Raw genomic sequence first — 23968 nt, 5'->3', positions numbered from 1 at the left:
TACTGAGCTAATGAGGAAAACATATGAAAACGAATAAATCAATAAATTCTGATCAAATCAAATCATGATGCACCATAGGATTAAAGATTTGCAATTACTGACATCTAGAAAGTCAGTGGGAAAACAAGTTGCCACATGGCACTTAGTAGCATAGTAACATTCATTTAAAAAAACTTGGGCCACCCAGCAGTTTATCAGTAGTAATTTAATTCCAACAAACAACTTACCTGTCAAACTAATTTTAACTTGAGTCTCACAGATTTTGTTTTCTTAGTTTGGTTATATAGTTGTATATGAGCATAAGAGTTTACACAGGTGGTTTTATGTTGAAACGTATTTAAGTAATATTTAAATCAACATTGGAATTTTTGGATTTTTTTTCCTTTAAAAGGATCACAGATATTGTGAGCATCTGTGAAACACCACCCATCATTTATAAATACAAAACACCATTTTCCAGCTTTTTAAAATAGTGAGACACAAAACTCTCATCTCTAACAATATGATAGACTAAGTTATATATATTCTTTTGTGTTTATGGTATTCTTAATTAGAAATATATTTTAAAAGAACATTTAAAAAGTAAAAATAATAATAATAATAAGCAACAGAAGTTGTGAATGATAGCAAGGAAAACCATTTGAAAATAATATTTTTGGGACAACTGGGGAATTTCAATATGGAATAGATGAATATAAGGAATAAATTCCAGGATTCTACACTATGAAAGAATTACCAGGCTGAAAGAACTCAAAAATGTTGATGATCATAATCCACACTTACTTTTTAATTTTATTTTTTTAAAGATTTTATTTATTTATTCATGAGAGAGACAGAGACAGAGACAAAGGCAGAGGGAGAAGCAGGCTCCATGCAGGAAGCCCAATTCCCAGGACCCTAGGATCACACCCTGAGCTGAAGGCAGACACTTAACTGCTGAGCCACTCAAGTGTCCTTACACTTACTGTTTAAATCAGAAAAAAGAGAAAGGAGAGGGGAGAGGAGAGAAGGGAGAGGGGAGAAGAGAGAGAAAGAGAGAAAGGGGAGGGGGGGAGGGGAGGGGAGGGGAGGGGAGGGGAGGGGAGGGGAGGGGAGGGGAGGGGAGGGGAGGGGAGGGGAGGGGAGGGGAGGGGAGGGGAGGGGAGGGGAGGGGAGGGGAGGGGAGGGGAGGGGAGGGGAGGGGAGGGGAGGGGAGGGGAGGGGAGGGGAGGGGAGGGGAGGGGAGGGGAGGGGAGGGGAGGGGAGGGGAGGGGAGGGGAGGGGAGGGGAGGGGAGGGGAGGGGAGGGGAGGGGAGGGGAGGGGAGGGAAGGGAAGGGAAGGGGAGGGAAGGGAAGGGAAGGGAAGGGAAGGGAAGGGAAGGGAAGGGAAGGGAAGGGAAGGGAAGGGAAGGGAAGGGAAGGGAAGGGAAGGGAAGGGAAGGGAAGGGAGAAAGAAAATTGGGAGATCCCTGGGTGGCTCAGTGGTTTAGCGCCGCCTTCGGCCCAGGGTGTAATCCTAGAGACCCTGGGATCGAGTCCCATGTCAGGCCCCTCCCAGGGAGCCCGCTTCTCCCTCTGCCTGTGTCTCTGCCTCTCTCTGTGTCTCTTCGTGAATAAATAAATAAAATCTTAAAAAAAAAAAAAAGTAAATCCTTCTATAATAGTGAGTTATACTGCTAACCAGTAATAGGGAGTGAACTCCCCCTTCTTGAGGCAGTTCATTCTAAATCAGTTCATCTTCTTGACGAATAAGGAGGTTAAAAAATTAAAAAGAAGCAAGAATGCATATAAACAGCAGTAAAGCTATTTAACAAATACTGTTCTCTCGACTCCTTGCTAGGATGAGAAAATCTTGACACTAAAACCTGGAACAGCACTACACGACTAGATTAATTAAAAGAAAGCAAACAAACCTATAAACAGGAGTGTTACTGATATGCATTTTAGATAAGATTCCCTTTCTAAATGTACATAGATACCTGGTATTTATTGGAGTGTCTTTCCACAACTCTTTCAGAATTGGAAACTTCTGCTAAATTATTCCCTAATAAACATGTAATGCACATTCCTGTCCAACTGTAACCTGAAAAAAATGTACTTACCTCCTGTGCATCTCTTGCTGCCTTTGCATCATCCTCATTATAGCGGTTACAGTTGTACCTTAAAGTAAGTTAAGAAGATTCATAAGGCCAAAAATCAATGAAAAGGGAACAAATTACAGAATTTTAGTTTGGATTCAGAGATTATCTAGAAGCAATATTCTCCTTTATACAGGTAAACTGAAGTGTTTGAAATGCCCTGGGTTCTACCATTATGGCAGAATTATAAGCTGAAAGGAACTCAAAGCATTGTTGGGATTCCCTATCTTCTGAAGTACTTTATTCCAAAACAGCTCATTTGTAATCATTAGAAAACACTGTCACTGTACAACTTCCATTCCTGACATTTGTACTTCTAACTCAGTTTTTGAAGAAAGAGGTCTTATTTCCTAGGTTGTCTGTCATTTAAGCCAAATATTCCCAATTTTTCCAGTTACTCACCTTTTTATCTTTAAAACCAAAGAGAACCAATAATTGATAAGATTACTATGTAACAGTTGCTATACTATATGCCTTACCTGCTATTATAATTTACAAGAGTCACTGAAAACTGAATGACACACAAAATGAGAGGCAGGGGAAACGTGCCTAAAAGTCAGCTTAGAGTAGAGATGAACAAGACTGGCACTTCCCTTGTCCTGATTACTCTACCTCTGCTTTTCTGGGAGCCTACATTATGGGAACAGCTGATACTTGAGTGCTTACTACATATCACCCACTTACTACTAAGGCTTTTAAATATACTATCACATTTAATTTCCTGAACGACCTTATGAAATGTGTATTATTATCCTCATTGAGTAGACGAAGAATTAAATTTTGAGTAGATAAGTAACATACTTAAAGGTCACATAACTACTAGAGTTTCAGAGCTAAGCATTAAACATGCCTGTCTGACAACTGAGGGCCATACCCTTCCTTAACAATGGACTATATTGTTCACATGCTGTAGTCATGTCTTCAGATTTAAACAGTAATCCTTTTAGATCAAAAGGAAGAATTCTGAATTTAATTTAAATCTTGTTAAACGGGAACCATTGTTCCAGCTTGTCAAGTTTTCCAGGATTTTAATGATCTACATATTTAATATCCTTCTATGATGTTATCCAAAATGTATGCAAGATTCTCTAGTACAAGAAAGTCATCGATAAAACGGACCAGAGAAGCAGCACAGTTTACGTGAATAAAACAGATAAGCACAAAACCTTTCAGCAAACCTTGAAAGTATTCCATTAGGAAGACCCAAATGCGTTACCTCTAACTCCCAGGAAATGGTCATTCAATTACTCTCAAACATCCCTGTGTGTATTCATAGTTTAGGCCACAAACATCTCAGCTCATACTGCAATACCTTGCTGAGATCTACAAGACACTCCTTAACCCATTATCCTAATAATACTATTTGATTCTGGGATTTGACAGAAAAGTTATATGGAATCAAGCACAAACTTTAGAAATTCGGGATTTCTCCATTTTCCTTAACTACTCAGTAAAATAACCAACAATGGCTTCCTGATCTCCTCTTTCAGTTTTTAAAGTAATCCAAACCATAATTCACTTGAGTCAGATTTATTCATTCCCCCCCAGCTTGGGTTATGATCCTCTCTTACAAAAACTGCTTTACTCAATTTAGCCCAAAGATCAGTTCTCCTTGCCTATTACTGGTCAATTATTAACTGTCAACTCTTCTTCCTATCTAATATATCTTTAAAATTTTCCTTTTGATATTTTTAAGATATTTATCTGCTTCAACTCCTTCTGGACTTTACTCAGCCAAAATTGTTAAGGACTTAAAGGCCAGGAAAGCAGAGAGAATTAATTTATACTTCTAATTCAGATGATGGACAGAGCTACTTAGAATGCTATTTTGAGGATTCTGAGGCATTTTCAGATTTAAATAAGGAAGCACAGCATGATTCATTTGCCATGTTAGCTAGGGGTAAAGGCAAGGCACAGGAAACATTTCTGACAACCCTGGTCCAGGCCATTCTTCATTCTCCTGTATTCAACATTAGTTTTGTTTTTGTTGAGTTTTCAAAACAGCTTCTTTAAAATTTGAGTTATGATCAGAGATTTTCTTACATATAAAAGAAGTATCTTTAGCAAGAAACGTATCTTTTAATAACTCTTCTCCATTCATTAGGCTTGTTGGTTTAAATATTTAGTTTCTGGGAATAGTCTAATCCCCGTTTGCTTTTAAAATCCAGAGTACCTGTTGGGCTAACCCCCAAACACCCTTCTCCTAGGCATTAGCAGTAGCAAAATCACTTTCTTTATTTCCACATAACCAACTAGTTTTTACCTAATTCAAAATTAATTTCAGGCAAGTAAGCTCTCTCACTATTCCTTGAATGAAACTAATAAAAGTTCCAATGAAACTAAAACACTTGCCATTGTCTTAAGATGAGATCCTCTAGACAGCCCGGGTGGCTCAGCGGTTTAGCGCCACCTTCAGCCCAGGGCCTGATCTGGAGACCCAGGATCGAGTCCCACATGGGGCTCCCCACAGGGAGCCTGCTTCTCCCTCTGCCTCTGTCTGTCTCTCTCTGTGTCTCTGATGAATAAATAAAATCTTTAAAAAAAAAAAAAAAAGATGAGATCCTCTTCCTGTCCCAAACCTGCAATTTCTTCCCCTCCCATTCAGTCTCTAGAAAGCAGCCACAATTCTGAGGTAATGTATGTAAAGCACATAATACAGAGCCGTCTCATCTAAATTACAGATCTAATCAGATCACTCCCAATTTAAAATCCTTCTGATAATGTCCAAACTGCTTTAGGTCCCAGTCTACTTTCTAACTCTTTTTCCATGCCCCACAACTTCAGAGGGGCCACAAGCTGAAACGCCAATAAAGTGGGTAACACAAATACGTGGAATGGGTCATTTGCATATTACAACACTCAGAAATACTTTCATTTTTACCAGGAGATGTGCTAGCTGCCTTTTTTTCTTAAAACTCAAGGCATCACAAGTCTAACTTGCATTTTCCTAAACTGCTAAGAAATACGCACAGAACAAAGATATTATCTCTCCTAAATATAATGGCATCTTCTAAATATACTGTCATGATGATACATGCAAATGCCTTTAAGATTCAGTCTTAGGGGAATACATCAAACTAGAAAGTAAAGGCTCCATCTTTGGGGCTACTAATCAGTTCCAAACAAATGTTGCCAAGGAGGACTATGTTTCAAAGAGAGGCTAAAAATCTGGATTGCTTAGGCAATTTTCCAACTTTTTTTTAAAAGATTTATTTATTCAGAGAGAGAGAGACAGAGACACGCAGAGGGAGAAGCAGGCTCCGTGCAGGGAGCCCAACATGGGACTCGATCCTAGGTCTCCAGGATCACACCACGGGCTGCAGGCGGCGCTAAACCGCTGCGCCACCGGGGCTGCCCAATTTTCCAACTTTTAAAGTTAGGGACACATAGCATACAAGGATAAGTAAAACACAATTGAGGGTTGGGTTTTACCAATAAGCTCTTAGATTTCAACTACTGCCTAGACAGACATATTAGACAATGCAAGTCTTCTCTAAATAAGTCATGTATTTTCACATCATTCTAGCTTTGTTCATGCTGCTCCTTTTGCCCTAAACGCTTTTCCTACCACTTTCAACTAATGACCTCTTTCTTAATCTCCCTTAAAATTCATCCCAATTGTTATCTCCTCTGTGAAATATGCCTAATTTATCCCTGCTCCAGACATCTTGCATATATTTTTAACAATGACCACACACTGTATTAATTTATCTAGCTCTCAAGTTAGTGACTTCCATGGGGCAGAAACTTTATTTGTAATTACATGGCATGTATTACATACTTATATGAAGATTTTCTCCCCTTCATTTCCCCAACCTACCAGGCAGATCCATGTGGTTCCCAAGGGCCAAGACACACCCAGCAAAACTCTGCTTTACAGTTCTGGTTACGACAGACCATGTGATTACAACCGCCATCCTTCTCAATTGTGACATGGCATTTGGGACATTCCTATGAAGAGAAACTATAAAGTTGGTGTCAATGCTACACACTAGGTTGTATTACTACCACCGAAAAGAAGCCAGTTCTAGATTTGGTTTATTTTTAAATACCACATTTATTGTTATTAATACATGTAAAGCACTTAGAACAATGTGGAATACATTAAGTACTACTAGAAATTACCTATTATTATTACTGGCTTTTAGGATACACAATTAAAAGATCTGTTTTAGTGGGGTTGGGGGACAAAAACATTTTAAGTACTTTTAACCATACACGTGGTAATAATAGTTTTACGGGAGGTAAAACATATTGTTCATGTAAATATAGTTAACTCTCGAGTGTCATCTAGAAATAATTATTGAGTAATTCCTGTATAGCACTAATTGTTCTCAGTGTTTTATATGCGTTAATTTATAATCCTTATAAAAAAATAATAATAATCCTTATAGTGATCCTATTTTCATTTGTCAAATGAATAAACTAAGGGAGAGAAAAATAATAAAAACACTAGTCTGAGGTCACATAGGTAGCAAATGGTAGATTCAGGATTGAAGACTATGCAATTGAGTCTTAAGAATCAGATAAGTGGGACTGGTAAGACTGGTAAATTCTTTATGTAGCTACCGAATTTCCCAACTTTCTTCTGTTAAATACCCTTGGTTTTATTTATCTTTATTGTTGTTGTTTTAGTTAAATAAACTCTACCCCCAACCTGGCTTGAACTCTCACAACTCCAAGATCAAGAGGTGCATGCTCTACTGACTGAGCCAGCCAGGCACCCTCAAATACCCTTGTGTTTTAAATTCTTCTCATTGTGATCCCTTCACAACTGTGCTACAGAGATCATGGCTTTTTCCGATCTGTGTCATATTCTTGGTTGCTAGTAAGCCAAAGTTATTACTCTACAGGTCTATGGTTTTCTTTTTCTTTTGGAAAATCTAGAAAATCAAACTTACTAAAATGTAAATCATACTATAAGATGTAAAGCTTATATTTTTGCTGCATTTGTTTGATGCCTGTAACTCCCACAAGGGGGGAGTATCACCCATTATATTACTTATACAATTTGGTCGTTGTGAAACAGACTACCCTGATTGTGAACTATAGTCATTTTAAATAGGCCAATATGGCAATTTCTAATTATACATTTAAATCAAATCTTTGAAATCAATTAACGTATTCTACATTTTCCCAAGAAAGCAAATTACAGGTCTAAAGTATCTGTTTTATTCTACATTTCTAGGTTATAATTAACCAAATAATATTAAGCTCTCATAATATGTCAGGATACCACCGATAATTTGCAAGTCTGTTTAAGGAGCTAATACCAAACATAAAAGCTTCTGAAACCTCTCAAGAAAAAAACTCTTTAGGTTTTTCTCAAAAATACCAAGCAGATAACTATTACTAACTGTCATTCCTCCTCAATAATCTACTTTCTAAACAACGTCAAACATATTCAAACCTGTACTCCCTATTTTTTTACTTTAAAGATTTGTTTGTTTGTTTGTTTGTTTGTTTTAAAGAGGGGATGTGCAGGAGCAGCAAGTGGGGGTAAAGCAGATCCCCCACAGAGCTAGGAGCCCAATTTGAGGATGGGCTCCATCCCAGGACCCTGAGATCATGACCTGAGCTGAAACCAAGAGTCTGATGCTTAATGGACTAAGCCACCCAGGTGCCCTGTATTACCTATTTTAAACATCTTGGAGGTTTAAAGTATCGGGAAGGTTTTTCTAGATGCAGAAAGTGGGCTATAGTTTAATCAAACTACTTAGTGAAAATACAACTGCTCTATTCTAAATACTAGCTTTACAGAGCATATTCAAGGATTCTGGGACTTTAATTAACATATCTGGTGGGAAATCAATTTTCAAGAAAGTATGCCTGTCCAGGATATTTTTAAACAACTAAAGTAATCACTTCCTAACAACACAGAAAGGTTTTCTTAAGTGACATGAATTAGCTTTACCATGATAATTTTAGAGAGCACAAAAGTACTGATTTCAACCACCCATTTCACCATTTGTTTTATGAAACAAGACTATTTCACTAAGGCTTTCTGGGAAATAGAAATATTTTCCCATTTTAATCTTTTTGGGTAGAACAGGGGACGAATGGCATAAAATGGTGTGTTTTGGTCTCCATAGTTTAAACATTCCTTATTATCATTGTCCTGTAACTGAGTGATAGAAAGCTCTAACACTGGTCAAACAACTCAGTATTCTTTAAGTATCATCTTCACATGTGAAAGGCAATACTAAGAATGAATAGTCTATGAATAACACTACTGTTCCATCACCTAGTCACTTCCAATAAAGACAAGACGTAAGATTGAATTAAATAAAGATTGGCTATTTACACAATTTTCTACTACACAGTTGGGATTCAAACATATGGTGATTTAGTGAAATTATTTAGTGATAGAAAAAAAAAAGGGCGCTAAAGAATACATCCATTTGCAGAACAAAACATCTGTCTAGAGTTTAAGAAGTGGTCCATGGTCATAAACAGACTGAATCTTAAAACTAGTATCATAAACAGTAATGTACTTCAAAAGTAAAAACAAAAAACAAGGGATATCGATTACTACCCTCAAAACCTCTAGTTCTCAAAAGTCAAGTCTCTTAAATCATATTTTATAAGTTTAATATGTTAAAGATGCCAAACATGTTAAGCCCAGTGCAGTTACATAATATAAACAGTTACTCTCAATACTGCTCTGAAGAATGGCTTCTTAAGTAGGGGCTGCTGGGCTAGCTCAGTCTGTAGTATGTAACTCTTGATCTCAGGGTTGTGAGTTCAAGTTCCATACTTGGTGGAAGATTACTTAAAATTAAATTTTGAAGGAAAAGAAAAAAAGAAAGACTCCTTAAAAGTTAAACCCTGGGGATTCTTTTTTTAAGTTTCTTTATTTTATGTTAGTAATTTCTATACCCAGTGTGGGACTCAAACTCACAACCCTGAGATCAAGAGTTGCATGCTCTACCAGCTGAGCCAGCCAGGCACCCCAAACTCTTGAGATTTTTAAAGGCAGAAATGTAAATTTGTCTGATAAAACCAAGCTAGGTGGAGTAAACTCTGTATTTCTATACTAAAAGGCAGGCAAGAATGATATGAAAAAACATTATCAAACCCCTGGGTAGAAAAATTGTCAGCTTTTTCTTCTACAGGAAACTCTATTTTCCTAGCATACAAAAACTTCTAAAGAAGAGTACTATGCCTGTTGCAGTAGTGCTCAATAAAATAAACTTGAACACTAAAAAATAAAAAAAAATTAAAAAAAGGCATTCAGGGGGAGCAAAACAAAGAAAACTCCAAACTCCCCAAACAACCCAAACCCCCCCAAATGTTAACTGAGGTAAAGGTAAAACAAAGTCCTTAACTATGTAAGCTTACTTGTTTTGCTAATGCTGATGCACCTATTCTTATCACAGTTTCCCTAAAAAAGGAAAGAGTTTACTGAAGGAAAATACCAACCTTTGTGTTGGCTGCAATCCAATTAGAGGTTTCACTATCATCATCACACTTTTTAATCCACTTCTTTAACCACTGTTTGAAAACAACAACTGTTAGGGTACAACAAAAGACTTAAGAAAAAGGATAGTAAATTACTTCAACATAAGGATAGTAAATTACTTCAACATTTAAATACAGTCAAGCTTAAATGTAAAAGGCAAAGGACAAGATTATCACTGGATTTACTTCCTTATAAACCAAGGGGACCCTATAGTTCTCATATCCAGTATATATAAAATCAACCAAAGGAAGACTTTCTCTGGAGCCAAGTGGGAACCCAGAGCTCCAAGATGTGCCATTTCCCCTGAGCTAATTACAAAGCCTGCCCAGAGAGGTTCCTTAACCACTGTTATCCTGATAATCATTAGGATCGGACTTATTCCTATGGAATGAAATTTCAAAAATTTCAAAAATTCAAATGATCATCTGAAATAAAAAGGAAAAACACAATCTTCTATCTACAAGTGGATAACAAAACTGTGGGCCCTGGTTTTCAATCATCAAGTCTCAGAAGTGTTTTATTACGTTATTTAAAAAAGAAAATGCCAGATAAACTCACCTTACATTTAACAGGATCGTGCCAATTTTCTCCACAGTTAAAGCTGTTAAGTAACACAAGAGTTAAAAGAATTAAGTCCTACCTACTGTACGCAGTAAACAAATCATTTCATGTTTTATAGTTTCTCAGTGGTTTCATAGTTTCTAGTGACTGGCAAATACAAGGGCAGGAGCCAAGTTTTTATTATTCCACCACAGATTATTTAGAATTTAGTGTTAGGATACCATGTATCGTTGTGTGTCTGTGTGAAATGAAGAAATGATTATAGGCATGAAGACATGCTATGATGATAATTTTATAAAGACTCTCTAAATAGCCACCAAACTGTTAAGACAAAAAATTCAGTTTAATCAGATCTGTATTTTTTTTTTTTAAGATTTTATTTATTTATTCATGATAGTCACAGAGAGAGAGAGAGAGAGAGAGAGGGGCAGAGACATAGGCAGAGGGAGAAGCAGGCTCCACGCAGGGAGCCTGACGTGGGATTCGATCCCCGGTCTCCAGGATCGCGCCCTGGGCCAAAGGCAGGCACTAAACCGCTGCACCACCCAGGGATCCCCAGATCTGTATTTTTCTGATCATTTTACATATGTATAGTTTTGTGCTATAAACATTCATTAATTGAAACCAAATAATTTTCACTAATTTGAACTTAAATTTCAATCAATGCTTTATTAGAATATATTAAATCTCTTATTTAACACCCCAAATGAAGAGAAAAGGTCTGACTTTGTAATTACATAATTTAATGCTAATGCACAGTGAGCAATATTTGAGAAGCAAACAGGTCACATTTGCATGATCCAAACAAATTAACCTCAGTCCTATAAATTGTACCAAGCAAGGTATAAAACAAGAGTGTGACTAAATATTTCCTAAGAATATATTAATTGTTAATTCCTTTCTGTATTCTAGAAGCATGCTATATACATTTAAGAAAGTATAAATTAAGAATAAATACAAATGTTTATGAAAAAAATAATTGCTGAATGGCTGATTAGCTAAGTAATTCAAGAATGGCAAAAATCCTTTGCAAATGAGGGGAACAAAGTACTATCAAATTAAGTGAAGTCAAGGATAATGGTTACTTCTGGAAAAGAAGATAGGGAGTGGGATGGAAAAGGGAACAAAGGAGCTTCAAATGAATGTGTCATGTTTTATTTCTTAACGAAAACAAGATACTAACATTGTCTTAGCTGGGTGGGTTTGTAGCTATATAAGTATTCACTGCTGTTATTTTCTATATTTTGGTCTGTATCAAGATATTTCATACAAAAATGTTTTAAAGTAGATACAGAATCAGACTTTACCTCCTGTCCATAGGATAAACTCTAAAATAGTAATGTATATTTAATCTTTACCAAAATAGCATGTATTTCACACATATTTCATCTCTGTAAGGTTATCTGCTCCTTTTTGGAAATATTTAGTATTAATGATGTGTAAGTCTAATTCTACAGTTGCTTGTAGAGGAAAAAAAGAATGATATGAAATACCAATATGTCTGTTTGCTAGTTCTTAGAGCTACTTGGTTTGATTGGTTTCTCATTCCTAAAAGATCCACAGGGAAAATGGAAAATCATTTTAACTAATACAAATACGTGGTACTGGAAATTCTCTAGTACTAGAAATTCTCTATTAAGTCAAATCTAGAATTCAAAGACTGAATAGTATGTTATAAACTCCACAATGGAGGTCACCAGGAAAGCTGGGCCAGTAAAGCCACAGGGAAAATATTGGTTGAAAAGTATATCTAATCAACCATGTTATATCTTTACAAATTTATCCACACATTTTCCTTCTAGGAGTAAGATTAAACTTTTCAGAACAAAGGAAAAATAATCCTCTGTATTTTGTTTCCTAAGAGATAACTTGAAAACAGAGCAAAAAAAAAAAAGAAAAAAAAAAGAAAAAAAAAAAAAAAAGAAAACAGAGCAAGAGCCATAGAGGAACTAAACATAATAAGCACTCCATCAGAAATGAGAACTAAACTCTTGTCCCATATCTGTAAGTTTGCTCCCATATTAGTTCCAACGGAGCACACAAGAAAATGTGATTACAGCTGCATTCTTCTATGTACTATTTCAATTTAGGAAATCACATGCTTACCAAAACTGGCGCCCACATTTGCAGCGAACAGGTTTAGCATCAGGATATTGGACTTTAACAACATGGTGGCAATCTGGGGCAGGACACCACTTTAACAGTCGATTGCACTGAAACCCAAATTAGAAAATAAATACCGACAGCAAATTATATCATGATGCAATATTTCCTACTACAATAAGCAATTATTTACATTGCTTCCCCAGTGTAAGGGCCAAAGACAGAGACACAAGCATATAAAAGACTGTCCCCAATATTTAGTAGTCTTCTAAAGTAATGCTTTTATTTTAATTTTATTTATTTATCCATAGAGACAGGGGTGGGGGTGGGGGAGGCAGAGACACAGGCAGAGGGAGAAGCAGGCTCCATGCAGGGAGCCTGATGTGGAACTCGATCCTTCGTTTCCAGGATCATGCCCTGGGCTGAAGGCAGCTCTAAACCACTGAGCCATCCGTGCTGCCAAGTAATGCTTTTAGATGCAGTTTTTCCAAGATTACAGATACCTTGAAAATCTGGTTTTATAAGTACACGAACCGTGTCTTGGTTCTACCTTCAAAATCCTAATGACAAGCTTTAAAATAATTACCCATTTGTGATCATTAAAAAGTATCAATTTGTTTATGGTTCTTCAGGGCAATTTTCAAAGATGTGAGAAATCAAGAACACTGCTACTTAGGGAAGGTGTTTAGATGCTATAGAATACATATGCAATTTCTCTTTTTGATCATAAAAATGTCTTCTAAGAACAAAAGTCAGTTTTTAAAACATAGCAATGATCGTAATTTAGTTCTTAGAAAAAGTAAAATTTTTGAGGTATTATTATGAGACAAAATATGGCTCAAGTATTCTGCACCAGAATTCAAGTTTATTGACCATTTTAAAAATATAGTATTCCTAAAATATGCTGTTCTCTAGAATATCTGGTCTGACTTTCAGTTTAATCTTCTAATAGAAATAAGAATTACTTTGTCGAATTAAAATATCAATTTACATTGATGATCTTATACAGAGGCTGGCAAACATTTTCTGTAGAGAGCCAGAGAGTTACTGGGTGTTATATTATATGTTGGCAAATTGAACTCCAATAAAAAGAAATTTAAAAAGGGGGGGGGGGGGAGGGAGCTAGTTGGAAGAAAAAGAGAGAGAGAGAGAGAGAGAGAGCCAGAGAGTAAAGATTTTTGTTTTTGAGGGCCACAACTACTCAACTATGCCACTATAGCACAAAAGAAGTCATAGAAAAAATGGGCACATTCAAGTAAATATTTGGAAAACAGGTCATAGTTTGCTGACCTCTGTATAAAAGAAAAACAACTGATAAAAACAAATAAATATAGCTCTTTTTATTAACAGAGTTTACTGGTAATGGAAGCTAATAAAACAAGCAGAGATATTATATTAGCAAGGTTAAATTGCCAAACATGCTTAAACATCACATCATTAAAATCAGCTATAGGGATCCCTGGGTGGCGCAGCGGTCTGGCGCCTGCCTTTGGCCCAGGGCGCGATCCTGGAGTCCCGGGATCGAATCCAACATCGGGCTCCCGGTGCATGGAGCCTGCTTCTCCCTCTGCCTGTGTCTCTGCCTCTCTCTCTCTCTATCATGAATAAATAAATAAAATCTTAAAAAAAAAAAATCAGCTATAATTTTTTGCTAGGGATAATAGAAGAATACTGTAAAAATAATTTTATCACCCAAAGTTCTAGATCTATGAAGAGACATCTACTTATTGATTTGGCACATTCCTTTGAGAATAAGAGTGTTTGGTATGCCTCATGAATAAAGTCCATAAACTATGTTTATGTCATAAACCAAGACCTTTGGGTCTTTCTTTTTTTTTTTTTTATAAATTTTTTTTTTATTTTATTTATTTATGATAGGCACACAGTGAGAGAGAGAGAGAGGGGCAGAGACACAGGCAGAGGGAGAAGCAGGCTCCATGCACCGGGAGCCCGACGTGGGATTCGATCCCGGGTCTCCAGGATCGCGCCCTGGGCCAAAGGCAGGCGCTAAACCACTGCGCCACCCAGGGATCCCGGGTCTTTCTTATTATCGAGAGTGATAAACAATTACTCTTACTTAAGAAAGGAAAAGTTAAGAGAAATCACTTACCTCTACAAAGCTATTTGTTATTAAATGCTGATACTTTAACTTAACTTTCGAATCTGTGATCAGGCGCCTGAGAGTAAGAATAAAAGTAGTTTATTAGAAGTTATTAGCCAAGAGTATTTTTCCACATTTATAAAATAAAATTTCAATTTCAAGTTGAAAATACTAAAATGCATACAGACTATCAACAAATGTAACTGTAGAAATCAAGACAACAATTTAAAAGTTTTTGTAGTTTTATTTTGGTAGAGTTCCCATCTTTGAGTTTCTTATACACAAAATAATCCATTTTTACCCACTGTGTCATTACAGTCTAATGACTTAACTATTGTGGAGTTTAGGCCCCTTTCAGAGTCTTCTTACTCTGACTTCAGACAGCAATTCTCAATCAACTTCCCTCAGATGCCCTCTCAAAAATCAGTGTGTGAAATAAAAGATATTGACAGGAATGTTAAGAAATGGATCCAGGTTTTGTTATACATAAATTTGAGGGCCACCTTGAGATCTGTAAGTAAACATTACCATTACCATGTTTACTGACTACAACCTAGCTTCCCTTATCCACCTAGAACATTCTATATGTTCTTAACAATTTCTAGAATTCATAGGAACCCGTGAAAGTAAAGAATCCTGAAGCCTAAGTTTTATTAGTTTTAATGGTAAGCACTCCTGTGAGTGTTTCAAGAAAATGGTTAAAGCAGAAAGAATTAACCCCTGACAAAACCAGTAAAAATGATCAAACATGAACATAGTCCAACCTCATTAAAATCTTTTAAACAAATCTTTTAAAACATTAAAATCTTTTAAAACAAATCTTTTAAGCAAGTTTTGTATAATCTGGCCCCATTGAATTCCTGAGCTTCTTATGGCACTGCTTGCCTTCCACAAGTCCCCACCCTGTCCTGTGCTACTTTCAGTGTACTCCTGTCACATCTGTATTCTTTCAAAAATAGTGGGTATAGTCCTTCTTCAGAGGCTTCTGCAAAAGGGCTACCTCTCTTGAAAAGGAAAGAGAAGAATATCATGCTAGGTTCCGATGGGATAGCCTAGCTTTGAACTGGATTCACACTTAACTAGTTATGAACTAAGGATAAGTTCACTGACCTCTAAATTATTCAGTTTACTCATCTGTAAAATGGATAGCAGAAATAAGAGTTATGAATCAGTGCCTGGCAAATAGTAAACACTCAATAAATATTAGATGTTGCTATATTATTTTATTTTACTCAGCTAAAATACAGTTACTCACTGAAGGAGGCCTTTTCTGACAACCACCCATAGCAGTTTCCACTCAGTTCTCACAGCATCATATACATCTCCCACCATAAAATCTGTCACAATTTTATTTAGAAAGTTACCTGTGTAGAGATGGAACAATCCTAAAATTTGTATGGAATCAGAATAGCCAAAGAAATGTTGAAAAAGAGAACCAAAACTGGAGGCATTACAATTCCACGCTTTAAGCTGTATTACAAAGCTGTAGTGATCAAGACACTACGTACTGGCAGAAAAACAGACACATAGATCAATGGAACAGAAAAGAGAACCCAAAAATGGACCCTAAATTTTATGGTCAACTAATCTTTCACAAAGCAGGAAAGAATAAGCAATGGAAAAAAGTCTCTTCAACAAGTGGTACTGGGAAAATTGAACAGCCACATGCAGAAGAATGAAACTGGACCACTTTTTTGCACCATACACAAAAACAAACTCAAAATGAATAAAAGACTTAAATGTGAGACAGGATCTATCTAAATCCTAGAGGGGAATACAGGCAACAACTTCTTTGACCTTGGCTGCGGCAACTTCCCGCTAGACACATCTCCAGAGGCAAGGAAAGCAAAAGCAAAATTGAAATATTGGGACTTTATCAGGATAAAAAGCATTTTGCACAGGAAACAGCTGACAAAACTAAAAGCAACTGGGGTGCCTGGGTGGCTCAGCTGGTTAAGTGTCTGGCCTTTGGCTCAAGTCATCATCCCAGGGTCCTGAGATTAAGTCCTGCATCAGGCTTTTTGCTCAGCCAGGAGCCTGCTTCTCCCTGTGTGTGTCTCTGATAGCTCTCTGTCGCTCTCTTAAATTAATTAATTAATTAATTAATTAATTAATTAATTAATTAATTAATGTAAAATAAAATAAATCTTTAAAACAACAGCAACAACAACCAAAAGACAATCCATAGAATGGGAGAAAGTATTTGCAAATGACTTATCAAATAAAGGGCTGGTATCCAAAAATCTATAAAGAACTTATCAAATCAAACTCAACACTCCCCCAAAAATCCAAATGATCCAGTCGAGAAATGGGCAGAAGACATGAGTAGATATTTCTCTAAAGATATACATATGTCTAATGGACACACGTGAAAAAATGCTCAACATCACTCAGCATCATGGAAATACAAATCAAAACCACAATGAGTTACTGCCTCACACCAGTCAGAATGGCTAAAATTAACAAGTCAGGAAATAACAAATGCTGGTGAGGATGCAGAGAAAGCAGAACCCTCTTACACTGTTGGTGGCAATGAAAATTAGTGCAGCCATTCTGGAAAACAGTATGGAGGTTCCTCAAAAAGTTAAAAACAGAGCTACTCTGCAGCCCAGAAATTGCACTACTAGGTATTTATCCAAAGGATACAAACATAGTGATTCAAAGGGGGGGGTGCCTGCACCCCAATGATTATAGCAAGAATGTCCACAAATAGCCAAACTACGAAAAAAGCCCAGATGTCCATCAACAGATAATGGATAACAAAGATGTGATGTTTATATGTGTACAGATATATATGTCTACACACACACACACACACACACACACACACAGGAATACTACTCAGCCATCAAAAAGAATGAAATCTTGCCATATGCAATGAGCTGGATGGGACTAGAGGGAATTATGCTGAGTGAAGTAAGTCAGAAAAAAACAAGTATCATTATGATTTCACTCATATGTGGAATTTAATAAACAAAACAGATTATATTCATAAAATAAGATGAAAATACAGGGGCAACCCATAAGAGACTCTTAACTATAGTAAACAAACTGAGGGTTGCTGGAGGGGAGCTAGGTGGGGGGATGGGTTAATTGGTTAAAGGGCATTAAGGAGGGCATGTGATATAATAAGCACTGGGTGTTCTTTTTTTTTTTTTTTTTTTTTTTTAAATTTTTATTTATTTGTGATAGTCACAGAGAGAGAGAGAGAATGAGGCAGAGACACAGGCAGAGGGAGAAGCAGGCTCCATGCACCGGGAGCCCGACGTGGGATTCGATCCCGGGTCTCCAGGATCGCGCCCTGGGCCAAAGGCAGGCGCCAAATCGCTGCGCCACCCAGGGATCCCAAGCACTGGGTGTTCTATGCAAGTGATCAATCACTAAATTCTCTTGAAACTAATAATGCAGTATATTATTAATAAATACAGTTTTTAAATATAATATAGATTATTAATAATTACCTAAATTGAATTTATTTTTTAAAATATTGTATTTATTTATTCATGAGAGAGACAGAGAGAGAGAGAGGCAGAGACATAGGCAGAGTGAGAAATAGGCTCTGCATGGGCAGCCCAACATGGGACTTGATCCCAGGACTCCAGGATCATGACCTGAGCCAAAGGCAGATGCTTAACCACTGAGCCACCCAGGCGCCCCCTCCAAACTGAATTTAAATTTAAAAAAATTTAAGTTATCTGTATAATCATTTGTTTAACATCTGCCTTCCTGATTCCTTATCCCCAAACAATAAGCTCCATGAAAGGACCCCTTATGTCTAGCACACTGCTTGACTTATAGGAAGTGTTCAGTAAACACCTTTTAAATGAGCAAACCTCCACATTTCAGGGATGCTGGAACTGAAGTCTAAAAATAATTAGCATATTTGGTGATTCCTCAGAAGTTTAAACACAGGGGGTGCCTGGTCTGTTGGACATCTGACTCAATTTCAGCTTAGGTCATGGTCCTAGGGTTGTGGGAGCAAGCTCTATGCTCAGCAAGAAGTCTGTTGGAGGTTTTCTCTTACCCTCTGTACTACTTCCCACCCCCGTGCACTTCCTAGTCTGCATTCTCTCTCTAAAATAAATAAATAAATCTTAAAAAAGAAAAAAGGTTAAACACAGAATTACCATATGACCCAGCACCTCTACTTAGATAATTAAAAACAGGTGTTCAAATAAAAAACTTGCACATAAATGTTCAAAAACCCAACTGTTTCCATAAAAAATGGAAATAACCTAAATGTCCAAGAACTGAGGAATGAAGAAATAAAATATGAAATATCCATACAGCGGAATATCATTTAGCCACAGAAAGGAATCAAGTACTGACACATGCTACAACATGGATAAACCTTGAAAACATTTTCTTAAGTTTAAGAAGCCAGACACAAGGATCACATGCTGAATATTTGTTTATTTAAAGAATTTATTTATTTATTCATGAGAGACACAGAGAGAGAGAGAGAGGCAGAGGGAGAAGCAGGCTCCATGCAGGGAGCCCAATGCAGGACTCAATCCCCAGGCCAAAGGCAGTAGCTAAACCGCTGAGCCACCCAGAGATCCCCCTGAATGATATTTAAATTAAATGTCCAGAATAAGCAAATCCATACAGACAGAAAATAAATATGTGCTTGTCAGGGTCTAGGGGAAAGAGGGAATGGCAAGTGATTGTTAAATGAATACGGGAACTCTTTTAGGGGTGATGACAATGTTCCGGAATTAGATAGTGGTGATGGTTGTACAATATTATGAAAAGCCACTAAACTTTAAGTCAGATGCCCTGATTTCCCAAACAGTATTTATTTCTATTATCCATAATGCTTCTCTGGTGTGACAAAACCCAATGATTTCTTATAACTGATCTAGTCTACCTAGTGATAACAAAGGCTAGTTATAGTTACTAGACCAAGGTTATTAAGTCTCAGTTATTAGGTCATAGTTTATCTATGCTTAACCAATTGTGCCACCCAGGCACCATGGATATATAATTTTAAATAGAGATCTATTAAAAATAGATGTAGTACATGATAGAGAAAAACAAGAAAGTGATCTCTTACTCTTGAGAATAAGCACTCTCAAGAAGACAAGTGCCATCCTGGCTATTGATAAACTACTTCTCTTGACAAAGACCTGTTGCCACCACCTACATTGAAAATAGTTATTATACCAAATCTCACAACAGAAGGCAGCTCCTTTAGAAGGTAAACATAATGACTTCTACTGATAGTCTACTATACATTCTGAGCACAGTGTCAGGTGCATTTTTTCTAAGATTTTATTTATCTGAGAGAGAGAGAGCGAGCGCACACACATGTGCACATACGCACAAGCAAGGGGAGTGGGAGAAGGAGAAGCAGACTCCCCGCTGAGCAGGGAGCCTGATGCAGGGCTTGATCCCAGGACCTTGAGATCATGACTGAAGGTGATGCTTAACCAACTCAGACACCCAGGTGCCCCTCAGATGCATTTAAGTACCCTTGAGTTCTGGGATAATTCTGCTTTTATACATGAGGTAATTGGAGAGCTATTTTAAACCAGGTGGTGTTAAACACAGGATTTTTTTTTCAGTATGCCAGGTAGTAAACCACATCTTATGCTAATACAGCACCCTGAGTAAATCAATAGTATGCTTCAATTTAGGACTAATGATAAATTATTTTTTTCTATAAAAAGAGTTTGGTTTTTTTGTTTGTTTGTTTTACATACCAATTACAGACAAGTATAAAGGAAGAAATAAATATCATCTGCATCTCTATCACTCAGGAAGAATAACCACGTAACATTTTTATAATCTGGATATTTCTCGTCTTTTTTGGTAAACACAGGATATGTAATTTAAAAAAACAGATTTGTTTTCATTTATTTGAGAGAGAGAATGAGTGCGTGGTGGTAGAGGAAGAGGGAGAGAGAGTCCTAAGCAGACTGTGTGCTGAGTGCAGAGCCTGATGTAGGGCTCGATCTCATGACCCCAAGATCACAACCGAGCCAAAACCAAGAGTTGGATGCTTAACCAACTGCGCCACCCAGGCGCAGATACATAATTTTATTTTATTTTATTTTTTAAGATTTTATTTATTCATTCATAAGAGACACAGAGAGAGAGAGAGGCAGACACACAGGCAGAGGAAGAAGCAGACTCCACACAGGGAGCCCAACATGGGACTCGATCCCGGTCTCCAGGATCAGGCTCTGGGTTGAAGGCGGCGCTAAACCACTGAGCCACCTGGGCTGCCCGATACATAATTTTATTTTTTTTTTTTTTTTTTTTTTTTTTTTAAGATTTTATTTATTTATTCATGATAGTCACAGAGAGAGAGAGAGAGAGAGAGACACAGGCAGAGGGAGAAGCAGGCTCCATGCACCGGGAGCCCGATGTGGGATTCGATCCCGGGTCTCCAGGATCGCGCCCTGGGCCAAAGGCAGGCGCCAAACCGCTGCGCCACCCAGGGATCCCCCGATACATAATTTTAAATAGAGAACGTACTACATCTATTTTTATATCTTAGCTTCTTCACTAAAATTATTATAGGCATTTTCCAATGCATTAAAATAACTCACAAATTTTTTTTTAATTTGAAATAAAGTAACCCTCCCCAAATCCAAACCTATTTTTAATGGCTGTGTTACATTCCATCTTCGTTTACCTGTTGGACATTTGGGTAGTAGGTTTATGATAACGTGGTTAACATCTTTATAATAAATCTGCTCAATTGCTGATCATTAAAAATAAATATAACATTTACTATCATCTCTGGCTCATCTCTTTCTTATACTACATCATCTAATTCTGACTTTACCTTGAAAATACATTCAAAATCCAACCATTTCTCATTACTTCCTCTGTTACCAACCTGGATTAAACTGCCAACACCTTTCACCCACACTACTCTAAGAGTCTCCCATTTCCCTGCTCCTTCTTAGTCTCCTTCTAATGCCAGTAGTCAGAGCAACTCTCTCTAACCATGTCACTCTTCTCAAAAAAATCTTCTCATGGCTCTACTTCAAAAAAAAGCCAAAGATCTTAAAATGGTCCATAAGGCCATATAGAATCAGCTTCGTGCACCCTTCCCATACTCTTCCTCTGCTTCTCTTCAACCTATTAAGCTTACATTTATAGCTCAAAAATTATTTTTAAAATATATATTTTCTTCAGAAGTTTAAATCACCACTATCAATAATTTACTATCTATATACTTTGCTTTATGAACTACTGCAATTTGACAAATTATTTCATTTTGCATGTCAATGAGACTAGAAAATTATTTCAGTATAAACTTGAGCTCCAATCCCTTAAGCATGTATTTTAAAATAGTATTCTACAGCTTTTTTTTTTTTTTAAGATTTCATTTATTTATTCATGAGACACACAGAGAGAGAGGCAGAGATATAGGCAGAGGGAGAAGCAGGCTTCTTGCAGGGAGCCCGATGTGGGACTCGATCCCAGACCAGGATCACACCTGAGCCGAAAGCCAGATGCTCAACAGCTGAGCCACCCAAGTGTCCCATATTCTACAGCGTTTGTACTAAATTTTCTACTTTAGAATGCTAAGTAGTGCTTTCTGTTTCACTGGAGAAATAATGGAGAGGCATTCAGTTTATTCCACTCTAAAGTCACGTGTTATCAAAGCATTCTCCATAATGTCTCCATAAACTATCTTAAAAACATACAATCTTGGGGTGCCTGGGTGGTTGACTTCATTTCGGCTCAAGTCATGATCTCACGGTTATAAGGACTATAAGACTGAGCCCTGCTTTGGACTTCTCTCTCTTCCTCCCCTTGTCCTCCCCTCCCCCCTCTCATCTCTCCTGCTCTTTAAAAAAAAATTGTATATTTTTTGTATACAAATATACAAAAAAATTGTGTATTTGTAAAATACAAAATTTTGGGGATCCCTGGGTGGCTCAGCGGTTTCACGCCTGCCTTTGGCCCAGGGCATGATCCTGGAGTCCCAGGATCGAGTCCCGAGTTGAGCTCCCAGCATGGAGCCTGCTTCTCCCTCTGCCTCTGCCTGCCCCTCTCTCTCTCTCTCTCTCTCTCTCTCATGAATAAATAAATAAATCTTTAAAAATTCAAAAAATCATAAGGATATCTATTAAATATGAAGTCAGTAAAAAAAATATTTTTAAAAATACAAAATTTTCTACTTGAAAAAAATTTAAGTAGTAATAATTGTAAATGGGGGGAAATGATGTATTAGATGCTATTAAAATGAAAACTTGTTCATCAAAAATCATTGAGAGAAAAAGGAAGCTACGTATAAGGGAAAGTAGTTGTAATATGTATATATCTAACAAAAGACTACCAGAAAATTTAACGAATTCTTATAAAGCAACAAAGTAATATTTTAAGTGATCTAAATGGGTATTTCATAAAAAGATATCCAAGAAGCTAATGGAAAGGTGTTTGAAATCATTATTCATCAGGGAATTACAAGTTAAAACCATAAAGAGATATCCTTACATACCCACCAGAATGGATACAATTTAAAAGACTAATGTTTACAAATACAGGCAAGGAGTAGAGCACTCACAGCTAACTAGGGGAACATAGGTACAACCATTTTGGAAAACCACCTGGCAGTATCTACTGACTCAGTCCTAAATATATACTCAAAAGAAATCAGTGCATGTTTACTAAAAGACACATATAAGAATATTCTTTGTAGCTTCTCCATAGTGGTCAAAACCAAGTAAACAAACCAAAAAACTCTAAATGTCTACTATCAGGAGAATGAAATACATTAGACATAACAACAAAAAAATCTAAGGAAACTTAAAAACATACAGATATATTTAAGATGTGCACATATCTCAAAGCCATTAACTGAAGAGATACACACTCATAAAAAGAATACATAGTATCATTTAAATGAGGCTCAAGAATAGGCAAAACTAACTGATGACAGAAATCATGACAGGGAACAAGGGTGAAATGGATACTGTCAGGTAAGGGGCAAAAGGATGAACATTCTGGGTACTGGAAAAGTTCTATACCTTGACCTAGGTGGTTAATAAAATATAGTTTTAAAGTTAATGTATTTACATACTTTAGTTAATATATTTTAGAATTTATTAAAAAAGTAAAATAAAATCAACACACAAGCAAACTCAGTCTATTGTACTTAAGAATGAGGATTTTCCTCTGTAAAAAATGAGATCCTTACCGAACTGAGATTAACATGTATCAATATTTAGTCTGTCTCTTGCCTCAGATGGCACAAACTGTATGACTGACTTAAGGGTCTAAGCAGCTTCATAAATGTATTTGTGACTGTTAAGAAACTGTAAAAATAAAAAACCATCCGATTACGATGTTATGAATATTCTTAGAGGAGCTTAGAGGACTACATTTAGTTCTTTCTGGATCCATTCAACTATTTGATTTTATGTGATATTTACATAGTTATAATATTACAAAAGTACTGATTTACAATTTTGTGAATAAACTTATTGACAAAACATGAAAGAATCTGTTCCAGAATAGAAAAAAATATAGAGTTGACAACATAAAGTAATCATGTATCCAACAGAAATTAAGAGGTGAAAGAGATATAAAGGTGAATGACAATGCAGAAGCATTAATTTCTTCACTTTTCATAGTAAGGAGAGAAGATGTACTGCTTAC

The 23968-nt window shown here is 36.7% G+C and overlaps 1 protein-coding gene across 1 annotated transcript in view; it reads right to left on the bottom strand.

Annotated features, from left to right (window-relative positions):
• Window positions 1-23968, bottom strand: part of ARIH1 (ariadne RBR E3 ubiquitin protein ligase 1) — a 113591-nt gene that overhangs the window by 9764 nt on the left and 79859 nt on the right. The window contains exons 6-11 of the mRNA XM_077881785.1: window positions 14354-14420; window positions 12247-12353; window positions 10138-10180; window positions 9540-9611; window positions 5938-6068; window positions 2082-2139 (exon numbers count right to left, since the gene is read on the bottom strand). Coding sequence (XP_077737911.1) covers window positions 2082-2139; window positions 5938-6068; window positions 9540-9611; window positions 10138-10180; window positions 12247-12353; window positions 14354-14420 — 478 coding nt within the window. The remainder of the gene's footprint in view (window positions 1-2081; window positions 2140-5937; window positions 6069-9539; window positions 9612-10137; window positions 10181-12246; window positions 12354-14353; window positions 14421-23968) is intronic.

The sequence above is a fragment of the Canis aureus genome, chromosome 32, assembly GCF_053574225.1.
Source record: "Canis aureus isolate CA01 chromosome 32, VMU_Caureus_v.1.0, whole genome shotgun sequence".
NCBI lineage: Eukaryota > Metazoa > Chordata > Mammalia > Carnivora > Canidae > Canis > Canis aureus.
This window is presented reverse-complemented; position numbering and strand designations above follow the sequence as displayed.